We start from the raw sequence: 20,805 nt of genomic DNA on the forward strand, positions 1-20,805 counted from the left end.
TATATTATTTGGTAGTTGAACTGAAAGTTGCTCTTAAGAACTAACTATGGCAGGTAAATATACATATTTATTCATTCTGGACGTTTGATTCGTCAATGTTACGTCGGTTAAGACCAGAAGCCTTCGGGGGGTAACGAATCCTGTCAGAAATTCTGCACTCACTCCGGATCATCATAGAAATGGCATCTGCGCCAAAATGCAGTTGCCATGAAACGCTGCAGTCAATACACTTTCGTAAATGCTGTCGCACATGCTTCCTGTAGAAAATATTTATATTGCAAAAGCGGCATTGGTAGTACTCCCTATGAAGATGCCTAAATGCAATACACCTACGAATCTGATGCCGACAGCTCCACATCGAATGAGTCCTAATCAGGCAATGTCTCATCAGATGAGTCCCAATCATGTAATTAGTTTCAGGCAATGCTAGCAGATCCACGCACAAAGTCTTTGTTGCTATAATAAAACGTCCACCATTATATTTAATTGGAACTATGTAATTAAAAAATTAAAAGAAGACTTTGATAAATAATGACTAACTTACAAACACACGTTAATTTCAGTTCTCTTTCCATTGTAATTAAAAAGTGAAACAAGTGTTTAAAGACAGCCGCATTATCAAAAATATTGGGTATCTGCCTTGTGCTATAATCATAACCGTTTTTATGCTCGTCGCCCAGATTTAATAAAAAAGATTAAAGAAAACATTTGACACGGTAATGAGCCACAGTTAAATAGTTAAAGTAGCATCATTTCGACTCCTGATACTCTGTCCCTGTTTCATATCATTAGGATCCATACAAAACTTATTAATAAACAATTTTGGTACGATATTTTTCCAATAATCATGGCTGATATTTAAATATGATTTTTGATAAACTTACTGTGCTTAAGAACAAGTTAAGATTGCTGTCCCTACCTGCTATATGCCGTTAAAAAATCTGTGATGTTTATAGAGATCAACAGATGGATTAACGTACGGACATGCTTATCGTCATGCTGACCATATATCTTCCAATAACATGGGGTTTGCCCCAACTTTTTCTTCTCCCAAACTAAACACACAAACATTTAGGAAGGAATAACGTACAAAATGTATTTATAGTAGTATTTATATTTGCCATGTTGTCTGAAGCATTGGCGGGAACGGCACCATTGCTGGTTATCTTTGGATTTTAGCATAAACTTTTCTTAGTAGTATAGCAATAGTTTTAAAAATCAATTTGTTGGGCATTTTGGTATTTGGGTATATTTTCACGTAATATTTAAATTGCCAATTGGATAGGATGCACGTATTTCCTTTTTAACGCTTTATGGTATTCTGCTATATATTTTCTATACTAATTTACTGGAAAACCTATGAATGCATTGAAAAACTCTTTTGTTAAGTCTCCTTTTTGTAATCTTCTGTTCAAACAGTGCATTTGGTGTTGCTGATAGGCAGATGCTTCCCATTCACAAAAAAGTGGCGGGTAAATTAATAAATTTATTTCTTAACTCACATAATCTTATATTTTGTACCTATTGCCAATAGGATGTATAATAAAATTGCTCTAGACTTTTGTAAATACAAGTAGATATGACTTTGCACAACACTTCTAGTTTGGCAAATAAGAAAAGCAAGACTTCTTAAACAAGAACACTAAAAACAAATGGAGAAGCTGAAGTCGCGACTTTGAAATACTCTGTAAATATGTGTAGAATAATTACAAAAATTTTAATAATTAAGAAAATTGAAAAAAGTAACAAAATTGTAATAAAACAAAAACAAACAAAATTTTTCAAATTATAACTTCATGGAAGTAACATAAAAGGTGTATAACTGCACATTTTGTGTCTATGTGAGTTTTCCCGTAAACATAATTGTTACATTGCGTGTACAGAGTATAAAAACGTTGATATAAATCAAGTACAAATTCCATGTTAAGAACGGTGCTTGAGGTCAGCATTATATAAAATATGATAGTGATTTATGATAAACGAGAAAGAATTTGAATCGAATAAACTTTAAACGAAAATAAACAAAATGGCAACTGGAAAATTTTGGATTTATTTAATAAAGCTAGGGCGTGAATTAAGGAGTGACTTCTTTATAAGCTTTGACGTGACGACAGAAGTGGGTGACGATCAGCAGATAACTATCATGGAACATTTTTTAACGAAACAATAAATTCAATTCCATTTATAACGATGTTATCATGTTCGTAAAATATTTATAAAATTAAAACATGTTCAAATGCTTATCTACTTCAGGTAACAGCAGTGCTTTTTATAATCTCGATATCATATTTTGACGCACTGAGCCACAGCTATATAAGACGATCTACTCTGAAGACTTTCAACATTCAGTTTTTGGTAAGCGAAGATATAGTTACGTTCGAAGTTCACTCAATATGGCAGGTAAGTGCTACAGATGTTCACCAAAAATCCGAATTTGAATTAAATTTTGTACTTTATTTATAGGCATACACCTCTTGGCCTGCATTTTGTGTCTGGTTCTTTCCAAAGCTCTAAGCGCCGATGTCGTTGAAGGCAACTATAACGTTACTGCCTTCTGCACCTCGGTTAAGACCGGCACCAGACTGGGAAGCCTTGAATCCTGTGAGAAATACTATCAATGCTCTTCTACCGGACCCGTGGCCTATAATTGCGGTTCCGGACTCTCATTCGATTTGGCCAATCAACGCTGCGCCGTGTCATCTCAGGTTAATTGCGCTGTTGGTGTCGGCAGCGTGGGCAATCCTTGCGCTGGCAAGACGGGAAGCAATTGGTTACCAATTCAAGGAAATTGCAAGGGTTATGTGTTCTGTCAGGATGAAAAGGAAATCGGCACAGGAACTTGCCCAAGTGGATCGAAATTCAATGGACAGACACAGGCATGTGAATCGGGCCAATGCTCCGATGAAATAGGAGGAACTTATCTTCAGAACTTGTGCAGCGTTGTCCCTCCATCAATATTTTTCGGCAGCACAGCTGATTGTGCAACATGGAATTACTGTTCGCCAAGTGGTGAACTTATAACTGGCTCTTGTGATAGCAGCGATGGCGAGACGGGAGCTACTGAGGATAGCAAGATTGTAAGTAACAGTAACTATTTCTTATTCATTCATATTTAGTTGATGATGTTTTTTTTCCAATTTTAGGCATTCAATGTACAGCAACAAGTATGTGATTATACCAGTGATTCAGTTTGCAGTAGAGTAACAGATAAGGATTTGACTTCAGGAGGTGGTTCTTGTGATACCTCGGGAGAAAAGAAAGGTGACAGCTATGTGTGCGGCTATTATTATGTATGTAATGGTGAAACTTTTGTGCTCAACTATTGCCCCACTGGGCAATACTATGACACAGTAGCCGAGGCATGCCGTTTGCGACAAATTGCTGTTGCCACGGAAGGTTGCAATAGATGTCAAGACGCAACGACCTCTTTCGTGAATGCTGTCGACAAAACTGCCTGCAGGGAGTACTTGTATTGCAAGAATGGCGTGGGAACACCCACTGGACCATGCCCTGCTGGCACCTATTTCGATGAAAAATATCAAGTCTGTGCCTCAGATGAAAATCTACAAACCTATGTTTCTGATAACGGAGCTTGCAGTGGAGCAGTTGCAGAAGAAGAAGCCACAACACCAGACGATTGATTTTGAAGAGGCCGTCAGTAAACGTTTCGTTAGTACTGTAGTACGCGAAAGTCAGTGCTTAATACTGAATTTATTTAAATAAAGTCAAAGCAAAAGCAAATTAAATGTTTTCCTATCAGGATTACTACAATTTCCATTTATGTTTCAATACACCAAGCTCAGAGAAAGTAAATACTTAAAACCGACCTGAACTTTAGAAAATTGTTGCTAAAGTACAATAAAAGGCATCAACCTACCTTTGCAAAAGCTTCTTTTTAAAAACAAATAAACCTGTCTTAGTAAATTCATCAAATACTTCCAAAAATCAGTAATTGTGTCTGAAATGTAGCAATGGATTATTTTATAATTATTGACAGTTATTTATAGTTCAAAATTTTTTTGGGACATGGCTTTGATTCACGCCTCAGGTTATTATACCCGTATATTTAACAAGCAAATAAATAAAAGCTCTACTCGTATACCTTAGTACTTGCAGTCCATCTTCCCATTATATTCTCATAACATATTTTATATATCGTTTATTATAGATATATTATATGTGAATTTTTTTATAACTTGTGTCCGAATGGCAAAAGGGTGTACTAGTTTATTGGACGAAGTACATTTATTCTTGATCTATTCGTACGCCCATCTGTCTGTCCGTCTGTATGAAGAAAAGGATATTAGAAAGTACAATAACAATTTTATATTTCTTTTTATACACCGCTGAGACCCCCGCTTCTAGTGATTTTCTATAGCTGCCGTAACGCTTGGAATTTTTAACTAAACATAATTTAATGGGCAACTACATGTGGTGTTACTTATGTGCCATTGTCCTTAGCTTCATCATGATGGGTCAGTTTGAAAGGAAGTTATAGCCGTAAATGTAGTCTCTGGCCATGCCCTGCCAGCAACTCTTATAGTTTCTGGGGCTTTGGCTTAAATCTGTACTACACACACATACACACACACGTACACACACACACACACACACGCACACACACATTTGAAATTTGAAATTAGGGTTGTAATTTTTAATTAAAAATATAACTCTTTTATAAATTTAAAAATTTATTTTTCTTCTAAAGAATATTCAGATGAGCTGAATAATGTAATAATATTGAGGTGAACTCTCACGATGCACCTTATTTGGGTCATCCATAAGAAGCAGACAATTGAGGCCTTTATTTATAACCTTCCCTCCCCATACAATAAAAGTGTTAAGACGGTTCGATTTGAAAATATCAAGCTTCGAGCCGATTTCGTATTCTTGTCTAATTAAAGACTTTATTATCTTTTGAGTAGAATTGTTTGTTTTTAATGGTTTTCATTAATAAACTACTATTTCTTTAATTAATTTTCAGAGTAGCCTCACTAGTAGGTGATGTTTGTTTTAATAGAAATTACATTTGTTTTAAACAAGCAAATATTTCTGAGACAGGATGAAACGGGAACAACGGGCTCCAACCGAAACACATTTCATACAAAACTCATGTTACATTACAACCTTATTTCTTCTGATTTTGGGCGACATGGCGGATGAGTAATATGAGTGTGTTTTCATGCACTGCCTAAAAATATGCAACGAAATTCTAGGCACCGCAGAGCTGAATCATTAAACACTTTGTTGTTATCAAAAAATGCGCTGCGTGAGAAGTACTTCCAAAAAGTGTTTTTAAAGTAATGCGCAAATGATGAACGACGGTTGAAATACACAATATTTCATGTTTCAATAATTGTTCGCGTAATTCGAGACATCAATGCCACACCCAACCCCATTTAGCACACAATATACGCATAGCCGTAGGTACATATGCGCATATATATAGAGCCTGTGCACAGCGGGGACAGCTCATAATTATTTACAAATTGCGAAGAGACACAAAAATCAAACTACAGACAGTTAACTATTTAAGAACATGATTATGAATTGCCATGTGGCATTTATTTTAAGTCTTTGCCTCTCCCCATGCTTTTGCACCACCATGGAAATTGCAGACATGTCCCATGTAAGTGTTTATTCCAATTTTAATAAATGGTCGCGTAATATGGCTGATTTTATTTCAGCTGTGTGTGGATCGTGCAAATGGCGAGTTGGTGCCACATCCTACGGACTGTCAGGGATTCTTTGCATGCGCCGTTGTCCCAATTCTTCACTATTGTGAGGAAGGCCTGCACTTCAATGCCGATCGCGCTTTATGCGATTTGCCAGAGCGGGCTAATTGCCAACTGGGAGCTCTCACTCCGGCAGCAACAGATGTAAGCTTGCAGCACAACAAGCCGCAGCCCGTATTCATGGCCGTCGACGTAGCCAGTGGCCTGCCTGTGGATCCTATGCAAAGGTATGATCCGCATCATATCGAATGCCGTCACTTTGGCGCCTACTTTTTGCCGCATCCGCGCAATTGCCAGCTGTATTTTATATGCGCCTATGGCCATCTGCATCGCCATCAGTGTGGTCGCGGCACACAATGGAACTACAAGAGTTCCGAGTGCCAGCTGAGCGAAGAGGCAGAGTGCTACTCCCGTGAATGGTCCAATATAAATGACAAGGGCGATAACGATGAAGCACTCGAGATTGGTGTGTCTCCCACGGTCGCTTCTCTGCCTACGACAACTTCTGTTAATCCAGTGACCGTTTGTTATATTGTGGGTAGCGATAGCACGACGCTTTCAACAAGCTCGACCCAATATATTACAAGTCCGCTGCCGACCTCCCCAGTAGAAGATCATATTAAGCCAACATCCCGTCCTGCTGACAGTACGCCGCGTGCAGACGAAAACTCACTGAAATGTCCATCGGAAAAACAGAGTTATCTGCCGCATCCGGAGGACTGTAGCAAGTACTACATTTGCATTATTGGCAAACCGGTGCTCACAACCTGCCCTAAGGGACTATTCTGGGACCAAAAGTCGGGCTATTGCGATCTAGCTAAATACGTTAAATGCTTCCAAGATGCCTAAATACAAGTAAATAAAAATTCGGCTTTTTTTATTGGCCATTTGAAGACAAGGCAACATTTTCTCTGTAAAAATATTTGATTTGCTTAATGGAGTGCTGCTACCAGTTAGGCAGGTTTTATAGTAGTAGGAACGGTGAGATGCCCTTTACTCAAAAAATCGACCACCGCTGTATTATATGCGTGGGCGTAATACTGAAATAAAATTGCTTCTCTAATAGTTTTTCTTCGAATTAGTAGATTTCTATGAAATTTAAGCCAACAATTATATGTTAATTACGCATGCAAAGTTTAGTTTATGTAGCTTTATGTATATTTGGGGAGTTGGAGAAAAAAATAATAGGGACTAGAAGAGCCTACAATGTTTGATCAATATGGGCTCACCCGGCTCTTTAATCTAAGCGTTCATCCAGACAGACGAACGGACATGTCTCTCTATCGGACATGTCTTAATCGATTCACACAGTGTGGAAAGTCGTGCCTTTCAGTCAACGGTGCAAAATTGTATACATACTTATATAAACCGCTTCTATTTGGTTCAAATAATACTACTAGTAGTTTAATGAAATGCTCTCAGATTATAAACTTTCGTCCAAAAGTTATGCGCAATTTTTTTCTTTCCAAAACGGAAACTGTTTTTAAAATCTTGCAACAGTTAAAATGTGCATGTTTTACAACTATTGGTTTAAAACAACGTTTTTAATATAATATGAATATTTTGATTTAGTCAAGATTTGAAACTTTTCTCCTTTGTTGTTCCCAGTGCTATAGAACGTTTGCCATCGTTAGACGTTGCCATAACTCCTGTCGCTTTTTAATCGTCTCACTACTTTCAGGCTCCGGTTGCGACACCCTCCACTGAAATTCGCGAGCACCATTAATAATGCGGTTCCAAACCGAATGAAGCTCCCCATTATGGAGTGGGCTGGGCTCAGAGGTGTTTATTGAAGCAGAAACCATGCATTTGTAATTGATCAGAGAGATTAGCAATATGCAACAAATTGCAGTGTAGACAAATTTATTTTCACACATTTTTGATCGAATCGCTTCCAGAGCGATGTTTCAACTGATGCCTAATCTGGGCGACTTTAATTTCATATCCAAGTGTTTCGTCTTATCGTTAATTATGACAATCGTTTATGGCCTTACACAGCAGATGATAAGATAAACTCAGTTAAGTCGTTTAAGTCGAATACTAACGCCACTTTGTAGCTTACATTTAATTCAATTTTTTTTTAAGCTTTATCATTATTTGTATAACTGTAGTATATATTTTTTTAAAGTACTATATAAGGATTGCTCTTCAATGACTATTTATATATTCTTGTGTTTTTTACTTTCCTTCGATGATTTTGTCGATTTTATAGAGTCAATATCTTATAATCAATTTAAAGGGCCACAACACGACTACAAAATTGTTGTCTAGGGATCTTGGTATATAGAGGTCATTGAAACCAACCCGAGCAATAAAACAAATGATGACTTCTAAATACTAAATCATTTCTTTGTAGAAATGAATGATTTTAGGTTTGCCTAAAGTAAATTAAACAAGGGCGAATTTTAATGACTCCAGTTTCTATATACTCGTAATTCGAATTAAAGCTGAATTACTTGTATACAGTGCTTTGGAGCTTCTAACCTAAATTCTCCCATAAGATAATGAATCATTTTGATTGGATTTAAGTTCATGCTCAGCCCAAGAAATTAAATGTTCATGTATACATAAGTATAGCTAAGTTCAGTTTTTAAGTTCATGCTCAGCCCAAGAAATTAAATTTTCATGTATACTAATGTATGTTTAACAAGATGTGTACGGTTGGAAAGGTATCTGTATACTGCGTTTTAAGTGTTTAAAAGGTATTTGGCTTTTTATCAGTAGCGTTTTAAATTAGGAACCAATCCGCAATTTTGCAAGCTTTGTTGTTGCTTTATCGCTATTTAGGTTATTTTAATACCTCCATACCTTCGTATAATTATGAGTCATACGCTTAAGAGCAACGGTCGGTGGAAGTCGGAACATAAGCAAAACGAAAATGAGAGGGTTAAAAATAATTGTTGAGCGTTGTTGCGAGCGGGAGCAGCGTTTTGCCAATTTAATTTAAATGAGGCAAATCACATATACATAATAATACGCTTACCGACAATAGTGTACACATACTTATGTAAATCTATATAGATGTGTAGAAGTATGAATACAATTTCTGTTGTCTCAACTTTAAGTTCAGGGACAATTGGATCATAATTTTTCGACCTGAAGTGGACAAGCCAATGACATCATTTGTATGCTAAATGAAAAAAAAGTGATAAATACCGAATTATTTACAGAGAGGAAAACAAACACTCCATCAATATTGAAAAAATATCCCCATATAGGATATTTATTTTCTTTGTTTTGTTGGCAAAAGGGATATCTCTTATATTAATTATAATTACATCAAATCAAATAATTGTGTTGCTTAAAATTACATATAATATTTGTGTTCAGTTCCTGTAATACTAATACTTTTTATTCGCAAAGCAATAGAGTTATTTGAAAGCAATTCAATAAAATAACGATCGATTTTTTCGTAAAATATAAATGCCATAATATCGATATTTCGATATAAAGACAATTTATCGCACAGCTGAACGACTAGCAATTCAAGCTCACGAGCCACCTTCAAAAACAAGCGTACACACACACGCAACCGCACACATGCACAAATCAAAGAGAGCGCGAGCGCTGCCGGCCTGAATACTGCTGGCAGTAGCAGCTGGTGGTCGTGTTTGATGATCAGTTCAATGCCAGTCCGCGCTGAGTTCTTTTCGTAGTGTCAGTGCGCAAAAAAATTGTTAGAAAACTTATTACTCGAATTGTTTTGCATATTTAACGCCTTTCGCACTGTTCGCAGTTACATTTAATGGCGCGTATGTTAAAAAATTAAGACCCACGATCAAGCAATGGACAGGTGGGAAAGTTATTAAAATAAAGTTATTTAACGACTTAGACAGACGCGCGGGCCGGGTAAACACAGAAGCGAAAAGTGGCAGCCAAATTCAGAAGAAAGCTATGCCGGCAAGTGCAGGCACCACGTAAATATATTTATTGCACAAAAGTAAGCAAACAAAAGGCTACTTTAGAAACCAAATGTGAAGCGTTGTGCGTCGCTAACTAGCAAAAAATAAATAAACGGAAACCAATTAGAAACGTGCAAAACATTCGGCGTATCGCTGCCAAAGCAAGCAAAAGAGATAAACAAGAGAGAGAAAGAGCGCATGTTTTGCTCGTGTGTGCGTGTGTGCTTGTGCATGTGTGGGTGTGTTTTTGTTGACGAGTGCAGGCTCAGCTGACAGCTTGTCAAATTGCGCAAGTGGCGCATCGAAATGTGAAGTTGAAATATGAAAAATATTGATATTCCTGCAACAGATTTTGATTTGCAATAACTCAACGTACAATATATAAATCAGCAACACTCTAAATATCGAATATGCAATGTTTTGGAAATATGCTTTGGTGGAATTGAATTTATGCAGAGAGATCGGCCATCCTAATAATGCAATGCTCATACTGTATAATTTGTAAAGTCTCTGTAATTTTGCACAATTCAAAAGCCGTTGCAGGAAAACCACTAATATTTTAACTATGTACATGTATTTTTTTGTATGAAATTTTCAGTGGGTTCCTCGTCTTATCCACGTAGCACAAAGTGCAACAAATGAAATTGTGTTAACAAAAATTTTGTTTTACGTTATTCACGTGTCCAAAGGTTTCCGTTGGCGCGCTTATTGCAAATGTTCCGTCTCGCTTCCTCCCTCGTTGGTACCCATTCGAAATTCAGTGAGCACGCGCTACTTTTGCATATGTTTTTATTGCTGCCTCGGTACGCGCATATGACAGTGTGTGTGTTTGTGTACGTTTTGGTGTTGTCAGAGCGCAAGCGTCGCGCTAATATGTGAATGCTAATTAAAAATACAAACATATGAAAAGGGCAGAGGAACTAAACGACTACAACAGCTGCAATACAACAATAGGAGCACGTTAATCAACAGCAGCCCCGACAAACTCAAAACTCAAACTTAAAAGCTGATAAGATTCGAAGGGTAAATGCTCATTACAACTTGCCTGTCTGTGCGTTTAAGGCGAATATTAGAGTACCTACAAATTTTAGTTAAAACTAATCATTCTACAAATATTTAGCCATGCACATAAATGTACATCAAACATCAAATGGGACACTTTTTAAAATATTTAGGACTTAGTGTATACATATGTATGTACATTATGCAAATATCGAGGTAAAATAACGAGAGCTAAGCTACTGGCATGCAAATAATTCGAACATACAATTTGTTGTTTTACAAATTGGCTTTAAAAAGTAAATCCCAAATTAGTTTGTAATAACAGGAGATTATTTCAAAGAATAAACTTCGTATTGGTCTTAAAAATATAGAACACATTATACGTTTTTAGCAAGTTATTTAAAATAGCAGAAATATGTCAAAAAGATATTGCGGTGTGTTGCTGATAAATAACTTTTAAAAATGAGCCTCAATTTGCAGTTCAACACCAGAAATAAGATGGAAACTTTGGGGTACATACATAAAGATCGAGCAAAAAAAAAAAACAATTATCTTTTATCGCAAATGGAAGCTTAAATTCAAGTAGAAAAATCGGTATTAATTCCCAAATATTTCAACAGGCGATGAAAATATCACTTTCCCTAATGGGAATATACTCACTAATTAATGTTGAATTATATAAAAAATAAAACAGTTGTTAATATACTTATTTAGACAAATTGGCAAATAAGTGTTGTCTTTTAAAGTCTGTTAAGCAACCCACCACCTTATATTTGTGTGCATACGAGTAAGGCATAAGGCATATATGCCTGACACAACTTAATGCTGATAGACCTTATCTAAATTGGCTTAATTCATATATTGTTTAGTTGCGAAAGATATGCTTAGACGGTTTGTTTAGATCAGACGACTTTCGGTAAAACAAAGATTTCGAAGTAAATATAAAAAAACCATTTAGTAAGAACAACGTCGGAGTAATTAAAAGTGTGTTTTTATTTTTTTTTTTTCATTGACCTACACAACAACAACTAAGGAAATTAAATTTAACAAGTTCAACATTGACTCTAAAGTATGAATACACAGCACCTTCGGCTATTTAGTAACTTACATATGCATGTACATACAATGTACATACTATATAGTACATATGTCAGGAATTTGGGGTTCGGTAGAAATCGTGACTTGGGCGTACTTTTGGACTTAAGCTACATGAAATTGCTTTTGTAAATGTTTGTCACGTTTGGCAGGGCAGAAAAACTTAACGATTTGCGCGGGCCATAAACCGAAACCCAACCGATGATTCAAAACTCAAAGTAGTCGTTAGGTTCAAACTGCAATTTGTTGGTGGTGTGAAACCGATTTTTGCTCATAATTTCGGTTTAGTTTCAACAATGCGGGGCTGCCAATTAAAACCGCAAACAGGTTTCCGAATAACAACAATAATCAGGTAAATAAAGCGAACAGCAAATTGTAAAATAATACGCAAACAGCTGTTGAGAAAAGGCGAGCCAAAAAGGAAAAGCGAACCAAGTTAATTGACAGGTCGGCTCATAACCTCAACCCGGTTAACGTAGGCCTACGCACAACCACACACACACACACACATACACACACACACATACACACACAAAGATAGAAATGGGTACTTTTTACTGCGGCTGGCTGCGAAACTGAAAGCGTAACGAAATCAAATGTTAACGAAATCGATACTCAATGAAGACAAATGAAAGAGCAAATCAAGCCATCGGACCGACTATGGAAAGGTGGACTTGCCGTTCGCAAGTTGCGGAGTCCATCGGCGGGCTAATGCAGCGAATGCGGCATCTGTCTAATTATAAACACGTTGCTTGGGGCTAACCTCAACCTTAGCCTTCACCAATGCTGCTATTTAGTATCAAGCTACTTGACGCATTGTCATTGATATTCTGAGCACTGATTGAAGTGTGTCTGTGCTGGAATGGTGCTGGGACAAGAAAATAAAGAAGACCTCATCGGTCTTTTGAACGAGGTGTGTCAGATGGGCTTACTATATAAAGAAAGGGGAATGTGGTTGCCATGTTTACAACCTAATTATATTGATGTTAGAAAAGAGTATCGGATATTACACAAATAACGAAAAACCGTCACGTTGCTGTTGCTACTATTTTTAGAAATATTTTATTTACCCTGTGCTTGAGCGTTCAAAGGATGTTACATTTTCGATCGATGGGAAAAGCTGAGTCTCTCGAGACATGTCTGAACTTGAATTGTATAATAGCTAGACCCATTAAACCTGGCTTACAGATTCTTGAAAACAAGTAATACTGGGCTTTTTTTCACTGAACCTACCACAATAATTCGAAAATATAACCACAGATCGATCAGGTTTTGTGCATGTTTTGAGATAAACGACAGTAAGGCGTCATTAGTATTTTTAGAAACGAGCACCCTGTACTCAGCGCCAACTTACGCAAAGCAAACAAACAAACAAACAAACAATTATGCATAGAGAGCGGTTAAATAAATGATTTTTGAATTGTCAATAAAAGTTTAAGCGCATGCACGTACTTGCTGAATAGTTAAGCGGGAGCGCCGTTAGGGGACGACGACGGCTTGGCGTTTGAAGTGACGGAGCCGTAAAGCCGGCCACTGGAGGCCCCTTGTTGCTATAATAGCCAAGTGATGTTTTCGTCACTTCAGTCGGTGAGTGTGCGTGTGTGTATGTGTGTGTGTGCTATCAAGCAAGTCAATACAAATCATACACGCACTCACCAGTCAACTGGTTGAAATATAACGATGATTTCATGAATTATATACCACGTTCAGGTTCTAAATTATTATTATGTTTCAATTGATAGCATCGATCAGTTGTTCAAATCAAATGGCCAATAAAATTAAATTTTTATATATTTGAGTTTTAATGTACAACAAAAACATAATCATAATAAGTGAAAAATTGAGTTATATTTGAACCAATTGCATTAATGTCTTAATATTTTTTAAAGAACTTTGACAGCGTAGTGATAAGGGAAGTGGGAGGGCCAACTCGTATTCAAAGAATCTCGATATTCTTATGGAAGAAGAGACCAACAGATGATCGAGCTGTGTCGTCTATACGTACATATATTTAAAAAAGTTAGCATAAAAAAATTATTATATTGAAAAAAATTTAAACTAAAATTGAAACCATTCAGAATTTATATGATTCCTTGTTTCAAATCAGAATTTTATGCTATCATTTGATCTGCTTAAGATCCCATTTCATACGATGTGAAGATCCAGGACACAGTAGAACAGTCCCCACATAACGATCCTTCCAAAGCAACGTTTTCATTTTCAAGAGAGAGTTTACAGTCGAGCCAGCCTGACAGTAAAATGTCCTGTTACTTAAAAAAAACTTCTTCTATAATTAATAATAACTTTTATAATTCGGCGATTTGCATGAAATTTAATGAATAGAATAGGGCTTAAGTATAATGTAGTTATTGGCCAAGTTTGGTCAATAAGGTCTTTGCTGTTTCCAAAACCCAGGCGTCTATCGATGCTTCACTCGAGCCAAAAAAAAGACATCTACGATGCACAGTAGATTTAATTTTGAAGACGACTATAACTACCGTTCTTTTGGATCCGCCCCACAAACTGTACACAAACACTTCGACGATGTTTGTCCGCTTATGTGGAACAAACTGTTGTGGCATTTACTTAAATCCATAGAATGAGCCGATGTCCATAGTGCCTTTGGATTTGCAAACGCCGGTCCCACATGCAAATCATTTGAACATTTAAAACGCAAAGATGCTCTTTGTAAAAAAAAAAAATTCACAGACAATTCTTGTTAGTTTCAAATGAACTGATTTATCACATACTTGTAAAATCTGATATATTAGTATGCAGCTTATTTGCCTGTCTGGCCATAACTCCTGCCCATTCAAGCTAGTCTGCTTATTGGAATTTCCCTCAAAGCTAGATGCTATTTCATAGAATGATACTGAGTGGAATAACCATTTGAGAAGAACCCATCTAGTGCATTCAAAAAAGTAAAGAATATTGATCATTATGATTCTTTTGTCAATGTCAATTCTATTGTATACATACTTCTGTTCTGTGGGAATCGGGGAATCGTTAAGGTCTGCTCGGCTAGATTGCATTGGGTGGGATGCGCTATATATACATATATATGTATATGTGTACGGGTACATGTATATGATAAAAGGCCTACGCGTTGGTGCGCAGACAAGTGCGTATTTCCATTTAAATACATGAGTAGTAACACATGGAAATACAGTGAAAACTCTCACCGTCGACCAACATTTTCCATCCATCCAAGGCGAGTGTCCGCTTGAGAGGATACTAAAATACTAAGTAAATCGAACGAATGTTCTAGAAACTAAGAGGGGTGTCCGGATACGAGAGGTATCCATTAAGAGTGTTTTCACTGTATACATATGTATGTATGTATGTAGTAGTATGTATGTATGTATGTATAGTATATGCATATATGGGGCTTTTTCAAATCTTATCACAGACTGTTAACTGTTGTTTTTGAGCTTCGCTAGAAATAAAAATGGCTCTGTGATAACAGTCTGGCTGCTTCATTGTTCTGCCTACCTTCCGATATCGCTGAAAGTCGACAGCATTTTGCAACTCGTCAATTCGTCGGCCTAGTCACGTTGTGTTGTTTGAATTTGAATTTGTAGGCGATCTCTGGGTGGCGGGGCTACTGGCCGACTGCTGCCAACCAAGCCATAAATCGAAATTGTATCGAACGAGACTCACAAACTGCAAGCAAGCAGTAAGCGTTGATGGACTGTGTGCCAACACGCGCATATGTATCTTTGGAATTGGAATTGTTTATTCCGTATCTGTTCGCTTAATGCCATATGCGTGAGTGTCTCCGCGACTGTGTGTGTTTGTGTGTGTGTGTGTGAGTGTAGAGAGAGATAGTTGATATTTAGTTCCGTCATGAACACATGTAGCCCAGCTCTTAGTATTTACTTGTGTACTCGTACTTAAGCAATTGTGTCGCCTCTTCCAGTTTATCAATAAAAGAAATGGCTCATTTTTTTGTTGCTTCTTTTTTGACGATGATAAAATGGCAGTTGTGTTTTCTTGCATACAGTAGCCCCCACATATTCGTCATATTGTCAGTTTCCACCAAAAAGTGCAATTAACATTAATGTGAACTGTCAGAGGAATTGGTAAATGCCTAAAAGCGAGATCTTAAATCCTTCAGAATGAACTTGAATCGCTTCCAGGAGAGAAATACAATCAATACATGTTCATCTTAGTTTGTTTGTTCCTCGTTTTTCGGGTTTTATAAAGTGTCGCTTTAACCGATGAAATTTTTTCATTGGAAACCAGGTATTTTTTTTTTTTTTTTTGGGAACCACACTAATCAGTGCTCTTTACTATGCTGTTGCTATCGATACAAGCGAAAAACAAACATCTTTTCGTAGCTAACACTTTTGTTTGTTTTTTTTTCGTAGTAATCATTAACTAGACGAAGAAAGCCTGATATTTTCATTAGCTGTGATCTGTGTGATAAGTAAAATGTAGTATCACGTGATCGAACTTTTTTTCTTACCTACCTTAAATATGAGAAACAGGCCTAGAAACGTATGACTGAGTCGAATTTTAAAATGGGGTAATCCCAAATCTTAAGACTAAGTTAAAAGAGACGACTTAATTTTGAAACAGCCCGATGGTTCCTGTGTATGCCTGCCATCTAGAAATCTAATGTTTCTGCTGTAAATGCTATAATGTTCGTAACACAGAGCGCTTCTCACGTTAATATTTTATTTTGTCGGCTATAGCACAATTATTTGAATATTTCGCGTTTTTAATTGGTTTTTATTTTCTTACAGTTGAACGCACGCGCATGATGAATTCAAGCAAGGAGGCAAAAAGTGCGGCAAAGGCACAAAAAAAGTCACAAAAGGCTAATAAAAAGCAGCTGCAAAAACAACAACAACAGCAACAACTGACAAATGGCACTAAAAATGGAAACGTGAAATCTCCGCCAACTGCAAAATCAGCAGCCAAAGTGGCGGCCAGTCAACAAAATACCATTAACAACAATAACAATAATAACGAACAAAACCACAACAATACAAGTAACAACAATATTAGTCAAAAGTTTCGAGAGCATTACGAGGCGGAGCGTCGTGCTCTCATGAATTCATCCTCACCCAATGTGCTGCCTCGCTACGAGAATGTTCCCAAAATGGAGCGCGCTAATAGCTTCTCGCTGAGGGGTAAAATCTCCAAGCTGATGAATCACATTACCGGCAGCAAGGAGAATCTGACCAAAATGGACGAGGAGAATACCTTCAAGACGCCTTTCACATTTACAAGAAGTCGCTCCATGATATTGCTGCGCCGGCCGAACAGGCGAAGTTTTATCGAGCCCCAGTTGGAGCAGCTGTCCGAGGAGGCGGAAAAGGCCGGTGAGCCCATTTCCCCGCGAAAGAATTCACTAGCCGAGACCGCTGAGCATTCATCAGCGGTCAGGCTGGCCAACGTTGACGATGACTGCTCGCCTCAGTTGCGCAGGCGCGCCGACTCTTCGGTAAATCAGAAGCAGCGCGAATACATAACACCCGCTCGCCGCCAATCGGCACAGCCACTGACCTCCACGCCGCTGGAGGAGACACCCATGCAGCGTAAGCCCTCGCTGGTGTCGCTGACGAAGAACGAACTGAATTATAATCCGCAATTAAATTTCCAAAAACGTCGCTCCAGCACGCTCATATCCTCATTTAAAACCACTTTCGGTCTGAGTGGTGGAAACGGGGGCGAGAAGAAGAAGGATAAGCTGAATCCCAAGTGGAGTGCCTCCCTCCAGTCTTTGCAGGCTATCGATAATATGGTCAGCTATGCAAACATGTCCTTCATTGACTACGACAAGTTTAACGGCTATGAGAAGCAACTGGAACGCCAGCAGTCAGCCATGAGTCTGGCCGAGCCACAGATACCACAAACGCCTCAGTTACCACTGCCTTCAACTGCAATGCAGTCCCCCATCTCGCTATTTGGTGATGCCAATGGAGCGATACAATCGCCTGCTTCGCCCTCCTATTCCGCATCGGCGGAAACGACGCCCAAGACAGTTGTGCGGCGGCGCAAACGCAGCACTAGCTCCCTAATCGAACGGCCCTTCGCTTCACGCACCAGCCTTAACAGTGGTTATAATCTGGAAACAGATTACGAACACAATCTGGACAGGGTGCAGAATGTTTACCGTGACAGTTTGGATTCACGCACCTTAGAATTATTAAACGCGCGGTCACGCAACTCATACATTCAGGACCAGAATTTCGTCATTGATTGGCTCAACCTGGAGAATGGAGCCGTGGCTCGACGATGTACCCTCTGTGCCCAGCGAATCGCTAGAAATAACAGCATGAGAAAGCAACAGGATGCAGTAGACGGGCACGGGAAACCCAAAAGACAGGTGAGTTAACTTTTTCGATTTTTATTTCGTCTCTTTTTTCTTGGGGGAATTTATCTCAATATCGGTAGAATAGTACCTAGCGAGCCACATTAATGATCTTAGTCAGATACTGCAATCAAAAGAACTTGGGCTATGACTAAGCATAATTGAATTGAAAGGAAGCATGTCTCATCGGAAATACGGGACAAAGAAATTATCGTTTCCGACAATCATTGAATCAATACAAAATAAATTTCACGAAGAACAGTTTTCGAAATACGCTCAAAATTTCCCAACAAACACTAATTTTAGCCATTTCGTTTTTTTTCGTAATAAATCCTTAATTTAATGTTGGGCACGTTAGTAATTTTGTAGTCTTTATAAATGACACTATTTCCAATGGTGAGCGTTTCTAAGATTTATATATGGATAGGCTTTGCACTAGCAATGCTATACAAAGATTAAGTAAGTATTGACGAATTTGTATGCAAAGCATCTATAAATCACTGAAAATAAAGTGTCGGCCGTCGTTCAAACTAGTTTAATATACTTCGAATCCGTAGGGGAACAGAATTATAGAGCTTATCACGTATTCTAAATACTTAATATGGTTAATAGAGCACTCCTTCACGGCTTTTGAAGCAAATATAATGTTGAAATACCTCTTGAAACAATAATAAGAATGCCACTTTTTGGTAAACAGACGCACCAGTGACGTCATAGTGACTAATCGTAATTATGTGAATGTACAATATGCGCAAATTTCGAAGATTTCACATCACCCAGCGAACATAAACTAATCAACTCTCTCTTGGCTGTATCTTAACTATTTGTATTTGCCATTGTTATATAGTAGGAGCGTGGAGCCAAATTAAAGAATGTATGGGAATATATAAAACTTAAATCAAATTACACAGTGAACAGTGACAGTGAACGACGAGTCATAATTTACACTTAAAATTAGCTGTAGATGTAAAAACAAATTAGAATTATTCGGGCGACGCGCTGCATCCAGCTTCTCCATTTCGAATTACTGTGTGTAGTCGGTGTCGCCCTTCGAATAATGTATGCAGGCGAGCACGGTGTCCAGTAGATAGAGCGCACCCTCGATGACGCACAACGAGCCCATGGCAATGCCCACCTGGCGCTCAGAGTTCACATACAAGAAGCCCTCGTCGGACATGTAGCCCTTCCAGTAGTGTAGACCCACACCTCCCACAGCAATCCACATAAATGTGCCCACCACGTTCATGATGGTGTCGCAGAGTTCACTGCGGGATTAAGAGAGGTCAGGTTGTAGATCAGGTTTTAGCTCAAATGGTGGTGGGCCAACGAACTTACCCCTTGTGCTTGGTGGTGCCGAACGCAAAGGCAATTGTGTGACTGGCCGTATAGATGAAGAAACCAACCATGACGCCGGAGGCAACGATTTCCGCATCTGCGCTCTTCTCCTCATTTAAATTCCATGTGCCGCCAATGCCCAAAAATTCGCCACCATCGCCCCAACGGTAGAGGAATATGATGACCAAGTTGATGATCTATGGAGATATGGAGATAAAGAACATATTTCCATTAGTACAAGTATGCTCAACCGTATGCTTGGAAATAGAAAAGCTCGCTGATTCATGCAGTAGTCTACGAATTTTGTATCATAATCACGAACCACGCCCTTAACGTACATAATTGCGCCACAATACTCTTTAACAATTGAATGCTTGTTGCCCGTATTTTGCAACCATTTTGAACTTATTTCTGTGCTTCGGAGCGGATGAGTAATATTTATAATGCGAGTAGAGTAGGTCTGATAAAACGGCCGCTTATCAGCTAGTTGCTGTGCCTAGCTGGGCCTATTACTCAATTTTTAGAGCAAAAAGCCTTGCGCGAACACTTGAACAATTATTTTCAAAGTATGAAATGAAAATATTTTAATTCGGATAACTTGGATCTCTGAAGCACACTCATAGATATTTATATAAATTTTTAAAATTCACATACCAGCTTAAGGGCTTTAATGAAAATCGAACCAATTGTTTCCACAGACACCATTTTCGTAAATTTGTTTCGGCTTCGTTGGCTTTCGTTTGAATATTCGTGCGCTAAAATATTAATGAATTTATTGAAAATATTGTGAAAATATTGTTCAATAGAATTATCACCCACAAGCCTTGTAATTTCCACGCGTTGGAACTACAAAATATTCGTTGCGTTGTCGCTCTTCAACTGAATGTGAAAACTGAACGTACCCGTAAACTGAGCTAAAACAAACCACTCAAGCGGTTTGTATACTCGTAGGCATGAAATAAGTAAAAAAGAATTCGTAGCTTTTGCAATCTGAGCACACAAAAGCACACCCCAGCGATAAGATAAGCCTGTGTGTGTGTCCGTGTGGTTGGTGCAGGTACTGGGTATCTATCACATCGGTCTATAGTGCCCGATAACAGGTGTACTTGTATGTGTTTGTATGCTCGTTGTAGTTCCAAAATAGGTTACTAATTGTTTCTGTTTCGGTTTCTCCTGGTATTTGCGTCTTCGCGGCTTCTCTGGCATGATGTTGCTGCGCATGCGATCAACAACCATCTTATCTTATCTTTGGCCAGGTTTACAATGCTTGATAAGTCTCCAAAGTTATCAGGTGCTTTAGCTATGACTTATTTACTATATGTACATTTTGCATTACAGTCTTCACACACACACACACACACTCATATACTCATATATACTTGTACATGGGCGTTTGGGGCATTAATCATGGTCA

The 20,805-nt window shown here is 38.1% G+C and overlaps 4 protein-coding genes across 6 annotated transcripts in view; 3 read left to right on the forward strand and 1 right to left on the reverse strand.

Annotated features, from left to right (window-relative positions):
• The first annotated feature begins 2,393 nt into the window (after positions 1-2,393).
• Positions 2,394-3,641, forward strand: LOC115622269 (peritrophin-48). The gene is made up of 3 exons (XM_030516171.1): positions 2,394-2,400; positions 2,464-3,077; positions 3,144-3,641. The coding sequence occupies exons 1-3, from the start codon at positions 2,394-2,396 to the stop codon at positions 3,639-3,641; spliced, it is 1,119 nt and encodes a 372-aa protein (XP_030372031.1).
• Positions 3,642-5,605: 1,964 nt separating this feature from the next.
• Positions 5,606-6,584, forward strand: LOC115622270. Its single transcript, XM_030516172.1, has 2 exons — positions 5,606-5,629; positions 5,688-6,584. Exons 1-2 carry the CDS (start codon positions 5,606-5,608, stop codon positions 6,582-6,584), a joined length of 921 nt encoding a protein of 306 aa, XP_030372032.1.
• Positions 6,585-9,386: 2,802 nt separating this feature from the next.
• Positions 9,387-20,805, forward strand: part of LOC115623000 — a 97,262-nt gene continuing 85,843 nt past the window's right edge. For 2 of the 3 annotated variants that reach the window (XM_030517160.1, XM_030517162.1), the window contains exons 1-2: positions 9,387-9,675; positions 16,483-18,071. In XM_030517160.1, the coding sequence (XP_030373020.1) occupies positions 16,497-18,071 (1,575 nt within the window). In that variant the 5' untranslated portion in view covers positions 9,387-9,675; positions 16,483-16,496. Of the gene's footprint in view, positions 9,676-10,553; positions 10,661-16,482; positions 18,072-20,805 lie in introns of those variants that run through there. The other variant, XM_030517161.1, reaches the window with a different exon arrangement.
• Positions 18,858-20,302, reverse strand: LOC115623009 (protein snakeskin). Its single transcript, XM_030517180.1, has 4 exons — positions 20,211-20,302; positions 20,046-20,146; positions 19,392-19,588; positions 18,858-19,321 (listed from the first exon to the last, which is right to left on the reverse strand). The coding sequence occupies exons 2-4, from the start codon at positions 20,094-20,096 to the stop codon at positions 19,081-19,083; spliced, it is 489 nt and encodes a 162-aa protein (XP_030373040.1). The 5' UTR covers positions 20,097-20,146; positions 20,211-20,302; the 3' UTR covers positions 18,858-19,080.

The sequence above is a fragment of the Scaptodrosophila lebanonensis genome, unplaced genomic scaffold, assembly GCF_003285725.1.
Source record: "Scaptodrosophila lebanonensis strain 11010-0011.00,11010-0021.00 unplaced genomic scaffold, SlebRS2 tig00000043-arrow-pilon, whole genome shotgun sequence".
In the NCBI taxonomy this organism is placed as follows: domain Eukaryota; kingdom Metazoa; phylum Arthropoda; class Insecta; order Diptera; family Drosophilidae; genus Scaptodrosophila; species Scaptodrosophila lebanonensis.